At 44.0% G+C, this 14,957-nt stretch overlaps 1 protein-coding gene across 3 annotated transcripts in view; it reads right to left on the reverse strand.

Moving 5' to 3' along the window:
- LOC140735634 (UNC93-like protein MFSD11) overlaps positions 1-14,957 on the reverse strand; it is a 73,714-nt gene that overhangs the window by 14,290 nt on the left and 44,467 nt on the right. For all 3 annotated transcript variants that reach the window (XM_073060911.1, XM_073060913.1, XM_073060914.1), the window contains 6 exons: positions 14,607-14,686; positions 13,838-13,934; positions 12,976-13,034; positions 11,897-12,035; positions 7,926-7,975; positions 964-1,029 (listed from right to left, as the gene is read on the reverse strand). In XM_073060911.1, the coding sequence (XP_072917012.1) occupies positions 964-1,029; positions 7,926-7,975; positions 11,897-12,035; positions 12,976-13,034; positions 13,838-13,934; positions 14,607-14,686 (491 nt within the window). The remainder of the gene's footprint in view (positions 1-963; positions 1,030-7,925; positions 7,976-11,896; positions 12,036-12,975; positions 13,035-13,837; positions 13,935-14,606; positions 14,687-14,957) is intronic.

Here is a 14,957-nt window from a genome sequence, read left to right on the forward strand (position 1 = left end):
CACTGTGACTGCACATGCAGCTATACATAATCACTCAACAGCACACACACTCAAACATTCCTGTGGAAACCCCCAAATTCACAAGCATAGTCACAGCTGTATTCAAGTTCATTACTTATCAACATTAAAAACTCATACTGTCACATGCCTGATGTGCATTCACTCACACGTCAAAGACACATTCTTTTACATTTTGTGGAATGTGGTTATAGATGATTGTTTCTGAGGTGTTAGTGAATGATCTTCTTGGACCATTTCTGTCCTGCTGTGAAGGTGTTCCTATAGTTTAAGCATTTCAATTTTCAGCCTATGAAAAGAAATAGGATCAAGTATGGCCTTACACCTCTTATGTCCTGGCCTCCTGTCTCAATTAGAGAACCAAAGATTCAAAAAAATATGAAATGAAATAGGATCAAGCATTGACTCACATTTTCTTTCTCCCGTGGCTCCTGTCTCAAATAGAGAAGCAGGAAGATCACTACAAATAGTGAAAGAGTACTAAAGATGCAGATCATGAAAAGCATGATACAGAAAACATAATTACAACAGTGGCCATGTGATCCACCCTGTTTATTTTGGTAACACTCGCTCACCAATGTTCCCACAAGCTTTCCCCACCTGCAACATTCATGAACTCAATAATCCACCAGACTAAACACATTCAGTCACTCAAACTCATCATGTCATCGAAACATGGTGTTACACAACATGGGAACAGGCCCTTTGGCCAAATAGGACCACATCCACTGTCAAACACCCATTTACACCAACTCTCCATTAATCCCATTGTTTACTCCCCCTACATTCCCATTAGTTTCTAAGAGGGAGTCGGTGCGATCTGCAGGTAGACAGCACCACAGGTTAGGATTGAACTCGGGTTACATAGCAGCATCTCTATTAGCTGCTCCACTGCCACCCCATGTGCACACATTCAAACTCTTTGCAATATATAAACACACTCACCACTGTACACTATGGTCACACTCAGCAGCAACATGTTCTTTGTGTGTAACAGCCTTAACATCGACCCTGAAAAAAAAAAGATCTGAATGTAGTGAGAAAAGTTTCCTGCCTGATGTTTGACCATCCGTTAACTAGGAGGACAGAAAGGGTTGGATGTTTTAAATCTTTTCTGGGTCTGCAGATTGTGGATTGGACTGTAGTTCACATTTTGTGTTTTCTGGTCACTCCTTTTTCTGTTGCTACTTTGGGCGAGGTGGCCACCAGGTAATGAACACTGAGCCGAACTGAATATGGACTCTTTCAGTTTTGTGTTTTCTATTCTGTGTTTTTCACTTGTTCTTTTTGTTGCCGTTTGTGTGATTTGTTTTTCCTGATTGGGAGAGGGGTTGATGTTTTTCTTTGAATGGGTTCCACGGTTTTCCTTGCTTCATGGCTGTCTGTGGGGAAGACGATTCTCAGGGTTGTTGATGCACCATCAATAACTCTCTGAGACGGGAGGCGAGATATCGGCTTTTATTGACTGGAAGAAAGAACGAGCAGTAATTGACCACCATGCTACATCCTGGAGACTGAGGGCAGGGCTCAGGCCCCAATCGCCTTTATACCGGGGTCACAGTCAGTGGGAGGAGCCACAGTCAGTGGGAGGAGCCACAGGAGCAGTCAGAGGAGGGGTGTGTCCAGACAGGTATATGTAGTTCACCACTGTTGTGTACTGCATACATACTTTGATCTTTGAACAGTATACAAGCTCCATCAACGATTCAGCTGAGGAGATCAAATGTAACACTTCCTAGTTTGATGGTGGCATGAAATTAAGTGATGTAGAGAGGTTTCAACATATACAGATAAGCTAGTTGACTTGGCAAGAATGTGGTCGATGGTAAAGAACATAGAAAATATCACATCATCACAAAACAGGAAAGCAGAATATTTTACAATCATTATGGAAGGGACAATATTGATGTTCAAAATGGTAGAGGTGCCCGTGTACATCGAGTCATGAAAGGCAACATATGGGTGCAACAAGCAATTAGGAAAGCAAATCGTACATGGTCCTTTATTACAGGATGATCTACATATGGGAGCAATGATATCTTACTGCGGCTATTAAACTATATGAGAATATCCTGGATAGTCTGGTCTTACCTAAGTAACAAATGTTCCTGTCTTAAAGGGAGTGCAACAGAGATGCACTATATTGGTTTCAGGAATGGCGTTCAGGAGAATGGGGGGGGGGGGGGAATCTCATAGAAACATTCTGAATGTTAAAATACCTGAACAGATTAAATATGGAAAAGTCATTGCCTATGGTAGGGGAGTCTAGGACAAGTGTGCACAACTTCAGGATTGAAGGACGTCCATTTAGAACAGAGATGCGGAGAAATTACTTTAGTCAGAAGGTGGTAAATCTGGAATTTGTTGCCACAATCAGCTGTGGAGGCAAAGTTATTGGGTGCATTCAAGGCAGAGATAGATGGTTCTTGATTAGCCAGGGCGTCAAAGGGTATGGGGAGAAGGCAGGGGAGTGGGGATGATTGGAAGAATTGGATCACCCATGACTGAATGGCAGAGCAGACTCGATGGGCTGAATGGCCTATTTCTGCGCCTATATCTTATGGTCTAATAATGTCTCAGATGTGGAGAAACGTCTTCACTCAGAGGGTGGTATATCTGCAATTCTCTATTCAGGGCCAAGCCTGTCCTAAGGCTTACATACCCCACACCTATTAAACACAAGTCTACGCCCATGTTGACAACAGAGCTAAAATTACCAGACCATTAATTCAAAGCCCTGATTTCAAATCGCACTGCAGCAGTTCTGAATTCAATTAAAATTTGGCATAAATAAAACACATTTGGAATAATGACCACAAAACTTGTGAAAACCCGATTGGTTCACTAATGTTCTTCTGGGGAGGAAATCTGCCCTGCAGTTGACTTTTACACATGGGAACAAATAGCCTAAGCAATCATCTCAGTTACTGAGCAATAAGGGGGAGGCATTAACCAGCACCGATATGCAGAACCTGGGAAATAAATTTAACAAATATCCTTTCATTGTGTGATCATGTTGTTGGGTAAGTGATCCTTTGAGCTGGATCAATCTCATATTCCCACTGCTGCCTCCAAGTTGGTCTACTGAAGGAGCAAACTGAAATCAGTGTGTAGTTTAGCAGTAGTTAACACAGCCGAATTCAGGCTCTGCTGAGAAGTTTCACATTTACTGTCTGCATCTAGCTGCCCAGGTTTGGTGGCTGGGCTACGTCCACACTAGACCGGGTAAATCCGTAACCAAAGCTTTTTCTCTTCATTTTGACCCTCCATCCTTCCCCAAAAACAGAGCTTTTCTAAAATGCTCTCCAGAGTGTGTAAATCTGAAAACGCCGGCTGGGTGATGTAGTGTGTACGGGGTAACCAGAGCTTTTTAAAAACGCAGTCATGACGTGCTGGAACAGATGGTGGCGGCAGCGCGGCATTTCATTGTTTTCTTGAACGCAACCTCCAACTCCACAACAACAATGGCAGACAGCTTCATGCGTGTGTTGTTTACTTTATTGTCTACATCAATAGCTTGTTTGGAGTTAAACATAGCTATCTACCATGTACAGGTAGTATATCTACGTACAAAAAGGCACCTTTTGTACTCACAGTTGTCTGCAATGGATCTGCACAACGTCAACATCGTTATCAACCGTACAAAGACCGGCGGTTTTGGAGACAACCCGGCCAAACCAGTGAGTGGTGGGACAATTTTGCAAATGAAGTTGTGGTTCCTGAAGAATGATGTGATAACTTTAGAATGTCCAGGAGCTCCTTGCTTCGTCTAAGTGAACTATTACGTCCTCAAATCGAAGGCCAGACAACACGATCACCGGTGGATGTGGTTAAAAAGGTCGCTTACACTTTGTACTACCTAAGCGACGAAGGAAGGCTCAGGAAAATGGCTAACGAGTTTGGATTATCAAGGCAGCTGGTGTGCAAGATAATTAGAGAAGTATGCAAGGCTATAACTGTACATCTGGGCCCTGCATATATCAAGATCCTACGCACAGAGTCCGAGGTGAAGTACCTTGTAACCAATTTCCACCATGCTCACAGAATGCCACAGTGTTTGAGGGCGGTTGATTGCACACACATTGAAGTGAAACAGCCTACAACAAACTCCACAGATTACCTGAACAGAAAGGGCAGATTTCCTTTGAACATACAGGCTGAATGTGATTACAATTACTGCTTTATGGACGTTGTTGTGAAATGGCCAGGCTGTGTCCATAATGCTCGTATATTTGCAAATTGTAAAATTAATGACTACTTGAAAAATGAGAGGATCCCCTCTTACTGACGAGTTGTGGTGGAGGGTGAGCATGTCATTCCTGTCTTTTTGTTGGGAGACCCTGCATACCCACTAATGCCTTATGTTATGAGAGAGTACACTAACGGTGGTACAGTACTTTGGCATGTCCTTGTGCAAGTCGAGAATGGTAATTGAATGCTCTTTTGGACGTTTGAAGGCAAGATTTGGTGCTCTGTGCAGAGCAATGGACATAAATACGGAGGACCTTCCCTTTGTTGTTTATGCATGCTTTGTGCTGCGCAGTTTCTGTGAGACAAACAAGGAGACTGTCCCTGAGCAGAATGTTACTGCAGCTTTGCAGTATGACAGAGAATTTCAACCCCCCACATAACCTGACAATTTCAGAACAGACAGCAATGAGACTGAAGCCACAAGAGTTAGAAATGTACTCACCAAATACTTTGACCCATAACTTACTGAATAAATAAGTATACTCACTTTGCCCTGTTTTCTGTCCTTGCTTGTATGAAAGTGGTTTACCTATTTATGCAAGTAATTCTCTGACAATAGATGTATAACAGCCTAATGTAACATTGTATAGAAATACAAGATAACACTGATGCAGACATGTTTTATACATTTAACAAAGTGCTTTATTAATGTAGTGCTTGTGTAAACATTCAATAGATGCAATTGTTGCTACTTCCAAAACGTCATTTTTAAGTAGTAGGTTATGTTTGGCATAGACGTGAAAATGTTAAGGCCAAAAAAGCAAAATTGTAAGTTTCACTTTTACTCAGGTAAAAATAAAATCAATTTTGCCCAGTAGCTCATTTTATTGCACATGTTAAGTACAGAAAGACATGACAAAAGTAAAGGCAAACAAATGAGGTAACAGCAAATTACACTTTTGCCCAGTAACAAGCCTTATTGCATTTAGTTGTAGCTGTCTTCCCTTTCATCGCTGAAGAGACAATGGCTGTAGGAAATGTTTCCAGGGTGACCCCTCTGTGGGAGTGGGGAAGATGTTGGTGGGGCCACCCGGGGGTCTGTGTGTCCGTAAGTGTAGCTATTGTAGTGGCTGTGAGGCTGATCTTGTGGCGGTGAAAAGTACTGGGGGGAGCCATCAACTTCCTCATCATTGCAAACCCCTCTGCAATGGAGTTAGTCAGTTTTTCAATGTTCGCCGTCAGCCGGGTCAATCTGTCTGTGAACTCCCTGTCGGTTGCCTCCATACACCCCAGTATTTGTTTTTTTTAAGTTTTAAGTCCTCCTGCATGACAGCCAACAGCTGTCCATCGTTTGGCAATTTTCTTTTAAATTTTTCTAGTCTGTAACTGGACAAATGTGCACCCAGTCTTTCACGGTGAGATTTGATACCAAACATGTGCTGGTATTTGTGGCGAGTCGCCTTAAGTTTGGTTACAATAATTGTCTTGGTTATATTGTCCAATTTGTGCAGATAGTCCTTACCGAGAGATTCCCACCGCTCTGCCGCGAGGTACTGTTCTTTATAGCGGTCGAGGATGTTGTAGTATTTGGTTGGGCACAGCTCCCAGTCCATGTTCTCCACTGCTTTGCTAACTTTGTAGTCATTTGTAGCTCACAGAAGCAGCTCGACTTCATCGTCTGTCTAAACGAAGAAGTCCAGATTGCTTTTTCCAGCGGATGTTTTCTTTGTATTCCTCAAAGACGTTGTTGAAAACTTCCTTTTGCTGTTGTTGTAGGTACTCTAGTGTTTGAGCAATGGAAATAGCACAACGCTGCCGCAGAAACCGTTTCCTCTTCACTTGTTTTCTGTAGATGTGTCCTGCGCATGCCCGGTAGGAGGATAATCGCCCAAATATCCGTTTTAATGTGGACGGAGGTATTTTCAAAAACACTTGGTGTGGACACCTATCTTTTTTTTATATACGCGAAACTGGCGTTTTCAAAATTATCCGGTCTAGTGTGGACGTAGCCTAAAGTGCCTTCCCTGACAACAACAAAGGGCATCGACAAAGCCAGCCATGTTGTTAGGAGACAGGACACACACTGGGTCAGCAGTTAAGAACTTCAGGTTGCCTTCTCCAACAATGAATCAAATAGATTTTAGAACACTCTCACATTATTTTTACTGAGGCCAGCATTTTATTTCCTAAGGTAACGTCCATCGTGAAGGACTCTCCCCATCCAGGACGTGCCTTTCCTCATTAATACCATCAGGGAGGGGCTAGAGGATCCTGAAGACGCACACTCACTGTTTTAGGAATGGGTTCTTCTCCTCTTGCTGTCAGATTTCTGAACAGTCCAAGAACCCATGAACACTACCACACTATTTTGCCCTCTGTTGCACTATTTATTTTACATTTCTTCAGAATCAGGTTTATTATCACCGGCATGCAACGTGAAATTCATTAACTTAGCTGCAGCAGTTCAATGCAATACATAATCTAGCAGAGAGAGAGAAAAAATAATAATAAATAAAACACAATACTAAATAAACAAGTAAATCCTTTATGTATATTGAATAGATTAAAAAATGTGCAAAAACAGAAATACTGTATATTAAAAAAAAGTGAGGTAGTGTCCAAAGCTTCAATGTCCATTTAGGAATCGGATGGCAGAGGTGAAGAAGCTGTTCTGGAATCACTGAGTGTGTGCCTTCAGGCTTCTTTCTGTACCTCCTACCTGATGGTAACAGTGAGAAAAGGGCATGCCCTGGGTGCTGGAGGTCCTTAATAATGGACGCCGACTTTCTGAGACACTGCTTCCTAAAGATGTCCTGGGTATTTTGTAGTCTAGTACCCAAGATGGAGCTGACTAGATTTACAACCTACTGCAGCTTCTTTCGGTCCTGTGCAGCAGCCCCTCCATACCAGACAGTGATGCAGCCTGTCAGAAAGTTGTCCACGGTGCAACTATAGAAGTTTTTGAGCATATTTGTTGACATGCCAAATCGCTTCAAACTCCTAATAAAGTATAACTGCTGTCTTGCCTTCTTTCTGACTACATCAATATGATGGGACCAGGTTAGATCCTAAGAGATCTTGACACCCAGGAACTTGAAACTGCTCACTCTCTCCACTTCTGACCCCTCTGAGGTTTGGTATGTGTTCCTTCATCTTACCCTTCCTGAAGTCCACAATCAGCTCTTTCGTCTTACTGACGTTGAGTGCCAGGTTGTTACTGCGACACCACTCCACTAGTTGGCATATCTCACTCCTGTACACCCTCTCGTCACCACCTGAGATTCTACCAACAATGGTTGTATCACCACCTATAGTAATATTATTGTAACCTATAGTAATTTTTCATGTTTTGCTCTGTACTGCTACCACAAAACAAGAAATTTCACAACATATGTCAGTAATAATAAACCTGATTCTGATTCATCCCAAATGAATTCAATTTCTCAAAGTAGGATTGCAAAAACAGTTTGTTGATTTTGGTTCCAGGAATAGAATTGCCTCACCATCAAATGCACCATTCATCATATCCCACGACCCTTAATCCCTCATCATTAATCACTGCACCTCCTAGTCCACACCCCTCCCACCTATACATTCTCCACACGTCCAAGTCTATGTAGCCCCTCCCTTAATCACAGCATGATGTAAAATATATCTCCATACCAGAAGCATACAAGCTCAGCAGCCTCAGCCTTGCCAGCATTAAAGGAACTTACTGAACTCTGCAGTGATCTGATTCATGGTTGAGGTCAGTTTCTCTTTAAACCTAGGCAAAAGAGGTAAATTTTAAAACTGTGATGACTTCAAAAGTGAAAGCAACTGTCATGACTTCAAAATGTTGAAAACACTTTCCATAAAGACTGTAGTCGCTGATATAACATAAGCTCTACAAGACCTTGGTTAGACCCCACTTGGAATACTGTGTTCAGTTCTTGTCACCTCACTACTGGAAGGATGTTGCCTGGATTAGGGGCATGCCTTATGAGAATAAGTTGAGTGAACGTGGCCTTTTCTCCTTGGAGCGATGGAGGATGAGAGGTGACCTGGTAGAGGCGTATAAGATGATGAGAGACAGTAATCGTGTGGAGAGTCAGAGGCTTTTTTCCCCCATGGTTGAACTGGCTAACATGAGGGGGCATAGTTTTAAGATGCTTGGAAGTAGGTACAAGGGGGATGTCAGAGGTAAGTTTTTCCACACAGGGAGTGGTGGGTGCGTGGAATGCACTGCCAGAAAAGGATACAATAGGGTCTTTTAAGAGACTCTTAGATAAGCACGTGGAGCTTCGAAAAATAGAGGGCTATGCAGTAGGGAAATTCTAGGCAGTGCCTAGAGTAGCTTGCATGGTCAGAACAACATTGTGGGCCGAAATGCCTGTACTATGCTGTAGATTTCTATGTTCTATGTTCTAGGAAGAGCAACAACCTGTCAGGGCACCTGAGTGCCCCACAAACAGAAATCTGATCATCACCAGGTGGTCTGCTTTAACCGTATGAGTGACAAATATTGAGCAGAGCAATATTTTAATTGCACCATTGGACATTATATCATTTGAGAAGGTAAAGCAGACAGTTATTAGTTTTATCATAAAGGATGTCTTTCCAACACTGCTGTACTCCTTCTGTACTGCACTAGGGGTCGATCTTAAATTTGCCCTCAAGCATGTGGAGAGGAATTTGAACCCATAATCTCAGTCTCATTGATAATTCAGTCCTTTTCACCTTCTTGGTCTTCTTCTTAGGGAGTTACTCAGAAATGAGCACGGCTTCCTTCCTTGTGGGAGCTGATGAGGCTAATGTGGGAACTATAGACCCTTCCTCCGATAGGACAGGAGCTACCAGATAGAGTGGGGCGGGGGTAGTGAATGAATGGCACTTTTTCTGCCACTTACGTCAGAGTCCAGTGTGTTCCCAATGAATAGATTTAAAGTTCTCAGTATCATGCAGGATGTCCCTTCTCCACCTCAAGTGGCCATGAACCAGGAAGATGTTCCATTTCTTGAAAGTACCTGTGAGCAGATTGTTGTATTTTTTTCCTCTGTCTGCCTGGTCATCTCTTCCCATGAATTGAATGTGTCTCAGGAGTTTGTATCAGGCATGCAAATTGTATGAACTATACAAAATAGCCCACAGATTGTAATCAGGGCCGCGGTATTAGGAATTTTCAATTGTTCTTCTAGTGAAAGTGCCATGACATGCCTGCTGTAGGCAGCCCAGGTCTCAAAAGCAAATAGGAGAGCAGGCATTACTGCTGTGTAGCATACACTGAGTTTCATACCAAGCCTGAAGTTTTGTGCCAGGCCTGAAGTTCTTCAAACATCATTTCCCCAAAATGGGATAAAAGTTGTACTGATACATTGAAGGCAGGAAAGAATCCAATCACTGATGTCTGTTTTCAGTGAAATATGACTCCCACCATTGAGGAACTCATCCACATTTTTCTCAGGGCTTGATGTGAACTTTAATTGTCAGAATGTGAGTGTTGCAGCCAGGGTAGATTGGTAGAGGACATCTGTCCTGTGGATAGCTAGTGTAAGGGCCATAATTTCATATGCCCCAGTGCAACCATTGACAATGATTTGAAACCAAGGTCTCTAGGCATGTACAGTATATGCAACACACAAAAAATGCTGGTGGAACGCAGCAGGCCAGGCAGCATCTATAGGGAGAAGCACTGTCGACGTTTCGGGCCGAGACCCTGCGTCAGGACTAACTGAAAGGAAAGATACTAAGAGATTTGAAAGTAGTGGGGGGAGGGGGAAATGCAAAATGATAGGAGAAGACCGGAGGGGGTGGGATGAAGCTAAGAGCTGGAAAGGTGATTGGCAAAAGGGATACAGAGCTGGAGAAGAGAAAGGATCATGGGACGGGAGGCCTATGGAGAAAGAAAGGGGGGGGGACACCAGAGGGAGATGGAGAACAGGCAGAGTGATGGGCAGAGACAGAGAAAAAAACAAACAACTAAATATGTCAGGGATGGGGTAAGAAGGGAAGGAGGGGCATTAACGGAAGTTAGAGAAGTCAATGTTCATGCCATCAGGTTAGAGGCTACCCAGCCAGTATATAAGGTGTTGTTCCTCCAACCTGAGTGTGGCTTCATCTTGACAGTAGAGGAGGCCATGGATAGACATATCAGAATGTGAATGGGACATGGAATTAAAATGTGTGGCCACTGGGAGATCCTGCTTTCTCTGGCGGACAGAGCGTAGGTGTTCAGCAAAACGGTCTCCCAGTCTGCGTCGGGTCTCGCTAATATATAAAGGCCACACCGGGAACACTGGACGCAGTATACCACACCAGCCGACTCACAGGTGAAGTGTCGCCTCACCTAGAAGGACTGTCTGGGGCCCTGAATGGTAGTGAGGGAGGAAGTGTAAGGGCGGGTGTAGCACTTGTTCCGCTTACAAGGATAAGTGCCAGGAGGGAGATCGGTGGGAAGGGATGGGGGGGAACAAATAGACAAGGGAGTCGCGTAGGGAATGATACCTGCAGAAAGCAGAAAGGGGGTGGGAGGGAAAGATGTGCTTGGTAGTGGGATCCCATTGGAGGTGGCGGAAGTTACGGAGAATTATACGTTGGACCTGGAGGCTGGTGGGGTGGTAGGTGAGGACAAGGGGAACCCTATCCCGAGTGGGGTGGTGGGCCGATGGGATGAGGGCAGACTTCCAGCATCTGCAGATTTCCTTGTATGTACAGTATATGCCTGCTTGACTACCGAGGTTCATGTGACTTTAGCTTTAGAGTGTCGAACAGCTTCAAATTCGTGCTGAAAATTAGCTTCAATTCCACAGGAAGCTTGCCAGAGATGGACTGTAACACAGAAGTAAGGACTCAGAAAAGCCCTGGGGAAAGATGCAATAGTTTCTTGTAGACATATTGATTTATACTTGGTTTGAATTTGCATGCCTGTTTTTTTTTTTGCAGCCACACTATTCTTCTTCAGCATTCCCTTGAAATGGATGGTGACTTTGATTCCAATCTGATTTTGAGGTAATTTTGAGGTGAGGCAACATTGGGAACCACAGACTCACAGGAGGACGAGATAAGTGGATGTGTTAGTGAGTGATGGTGCAATCTGTCTACCACTAATACAGGGCTTCTCTATGCTCTCTATTCATGGCTTCAAGGTTCCCAGTGCTTCTTCTCCACCTTGAATGGTCATAGGTGAAAGGTTCCCAGGGGTCAGTGGAGATTTTGTGCGTGTTCAAGGGAATTCTAAGCACATCCTTGAATCCTTTACTCTGTCTAGCAATCTCTTCCTAGAGTTAAGTGTTTGGGAGTCAGATATCAGCCATGTAAACAACCTTAGTTTGTCCAAAGTGGCCGGTTCACTAAGTCTGTTATAGTACTGTACTGTGTAATATCTAAACAAAAAATGAATTAAAATTGTTTTGGTGGTATTATTAGAAATAATGTCTAATATTCTAAAAATCCACCAATCCAACATCACCAAGGTCTTGAGCATACCAGGCTATTGGAGATTTATTGAATACCAGTTTCTCCTCTTCAGCATACCTGAAGATGTTCAAAATCTTGGACTCCAAAAATCTCCCGTAACATCTAAGCCTCCAAGCCAAAAGATTGTTTTTTTAATTTTTTTAAACCACACCTGGGTACAGCTTGGAATATATTTGCAAAATTAGAAGTCCCTTATAACTGGAAGTTGTTGTTATTCCACTCTCTAACTTACCGTGTCCGAGTTGGAAGCAAAGGCTCAGTGATTCCATAGCTGGTGTCTTCATGTCCAGTATTCTTCAGCATTAGTATAATGGCCGTGCCAGCAAGAGAGATCACAGACAGCACGATGAACAGTATCCTCCTGTCATCATCTGACAACACAGAACAAAGGATTTGCACTTCTCTCATGTTTTCCATCATCTGATAACATCCTAAAACACTCTACAGTGTTGACCTACAGTGACATGTGATGGTGAGAAAGCAGTGTACAATTTGGGCACAGCAAGACCCCAATTTGTTGATGACCACATTATCAAAGATCATTGAGGAATAAGTGACAGCTAGGACAACAGAAAAAAAAAATCATCTTCAAAATGGTGCTTCAGAATCCTTTAGATGGAATCTCAGTTTGAAACTTCAACCTGAATTCCCATCAGAACTGCATTACAGGCTGAAGTCTTTGGAGCCGAGCTCAAAGCCACGAATTTGGGGCTCCGAAGACACAAGCCCCAAACTTCAGCCTGTGGAGTTCACCTGTTAGCAAGTGCCTTTTGCTCACACATCTCTAAGCACCCAAACTGCCGAAGGTTCTGACTGAATCATCCAACTCCACTACGAGAGGTCGGAAGTTGTAGACTGCTGAGTGTTGAATGTATCCAGAATAATGTGGCCACGTAGACCCAGTTCAACTTAATCACGCTTTGAATTCCAAACTGAAACTTCAATGTAGAGGAGGAATCAATGTGGCCCATCCAGATTTTGTTATCTCATTCCCTGTAACCTATTCTCACGTTCCCTTCAACGCCACCACCCATTTATATGAGCAGCAATTTTACAGTGACTGACCAGCCTACCATCCCACGTCTTAGGGACTTGGGAAGAAATCAGAACAATCAGTGGAAACCCATGCAGTCACGTGGACGACGTGCAAACTCCACACAGACGGTGCCGGAGGTCAGAACTGAACCCAGCTCACTGGAGCTATGAGATAGCAGCTCTGTTGTGCTGCCCAGTGTAGAGCCTGCAAAGTCCTCTGGGGAACCCACCTCTCCCCTGCAATGTGATAAAGCACAAATCAGAGTCCGTATTTACCTGAAATCACCATCATGTCTCTCCATTGCAGGTAAACGTAGAGATTCCCAAACAACATGCTGCAAAAACAAAAAGAGCATCGCCCAGTCAGATTGACAGCATTGGGCACCCAGAGAATATCAGAACCATCACCCCAGGAGAACAGCAGTCCCAGACAGGGTGAGGCAGTAAAATCAACACCACCATACTAGTGGTGTGTTGGGGATCAATATTCGGGCACTCACAACCTAGAAACAAGTTTCCCAGCAAAACTGGGCCTCTGACACTGAGCCAACACACGTTTCCTCCCACTCAGGTCAGTCACCTGACAGCCTTCTGTCTGTCCTTCACACTTAGACCATGAGTGGGATGGGGAAGACTTCACTTCACCAGGAGGCATTGACCATGATTTACCCCTAAAACATCGTCCACTCTCTCTCTCTCACACCACTCCCTACATACTGTATGTTATGTCACCACTTCTAACATAATGCTCATTCCATCTGTCTTTATCAGCTTCGTCCTGTGCTTCCCCCTCTTTCGCTCACCACCACCCTGGCTTCCCCTCCTCATCTTCAGCTTACCCCATTCTCCCTCCTCTTCACTCATCTTCATGCTCCCTTCACGCCATTCTCTCTCACACCCTTACCTTCACCTTTCTTTCACTCTCTCTCTGCCACTCACTCACCTTTAGTTTGTTCTCGTCACCCTAATATGGCCCAATTACAGACATCAATCCATCTAAAAAGCAGCCGCATTTCCTGAGGTCAACCTTGCCGGGTTCCGGATCTCACGCTCACCGGGTTACTACAACCACAGGACTGCCATGTCTGGAGAGGTTTTCCCTTTGTGTTTAGATCACTCGGCACCACACTTCCCTTACCTGCACTGCAAGAGAGCCCAGAAGATCCCAGTGTCCTTGTTGATATTGTTGGAGTCGGAGTTCAAGATAAGGAAAGTCCCTTGGGCTGTCCACAGTACTGAAAGAGAAGCAGAAGAGGAGAAATGCCCTTAGTTCTTTCCCCAGCCAGTGATGATTTTGCTCAACTGAAGTGAGATATTACAACCTTCTACAAAGTGATTTAAGGAGAGAGCTTCAGTAAAATTGTTAGTATTACCAATGCCGCTGTTTCAAATAATGAAAAGTGTGCACGTATGGGGGCTGGGGATGGGTGAGGAGGTCATGGTCAGGCCCAACAAACCCCAGCCCACTCTCTCCTGTCACTGTTCAATAGCCCACCGGCCATCGTTGTTCTAATATGCTGATGCAGTGAGTACATAGGCTCAGTAAAAAGCCAGCCGGCCCATCAGATTGTCCCACAATTTAGAACAGCTTCTGCCACTCACCTACAAGTTGGTCGCTTAGAGTCAATTAACTACAATCCAGACTTCTTAGGAATATGAGAGGATACCCATGGTGACAGGGAGAACATGCAAACTCCACACAGACAGCACCAGGCATAAGGATTGAGACCAGGTCTCTGGAACTATGAGATATCACCTCTACCAGCTGCGCCTACTTTTAGTAAAGAGGGAACAGTGGAGTTGGAAGTGTTATTTTTTTCACGTTGGAATGACAGTTGATGGGGGTGGAAGAATTTTAAAGGGTAGAAAGGAAGATATTGGTACTGAGACTTGCAAACAATACTCACCAGCGGCTGCAAATCCAATGAGGATAGAGGCAATGTATACAGACCATGTCATTGGCAGGCTGAAGGAAATCACGTAACCACTGCAAATAGATAAACATGAGGGCTTCGTCACAGGCCTTCTCACACTGAGTCTACCTCAGGAACTACACACGGCCTTTCAGTTCCTCCAGCTCACATTAGGAAAGGTGGCTATTCAGCCTCTCAACCAGGTAGAAGGAACAGAGAGAGGCTGTCCAGCCCTCAGACCATGTTACAGAAGAATGGGAGAAGATCATTAGCTCCTGGAGACAGTTGCATTAAAATAAGTGACTGCCATTCAGCCTATTGAGCTCATTGCATGCAAGAAAGAGG

The sequence above is a fragment of the Hemitrygon akajei genome, chromosome 11, assembly GCF_048418815.1.
Source record: "Hemitrygon akajei chromosome 11, sHemAka1.3, whole genome shotgun sequence".
In the NCBI taxonomy this organism is placed as follows: Eukaryota; Metazoa; Chordata; class Chondrichthyes; order Myliobatiformes; family Dasyatidae; genus Hemitrygon; species Hemitrygon akajei.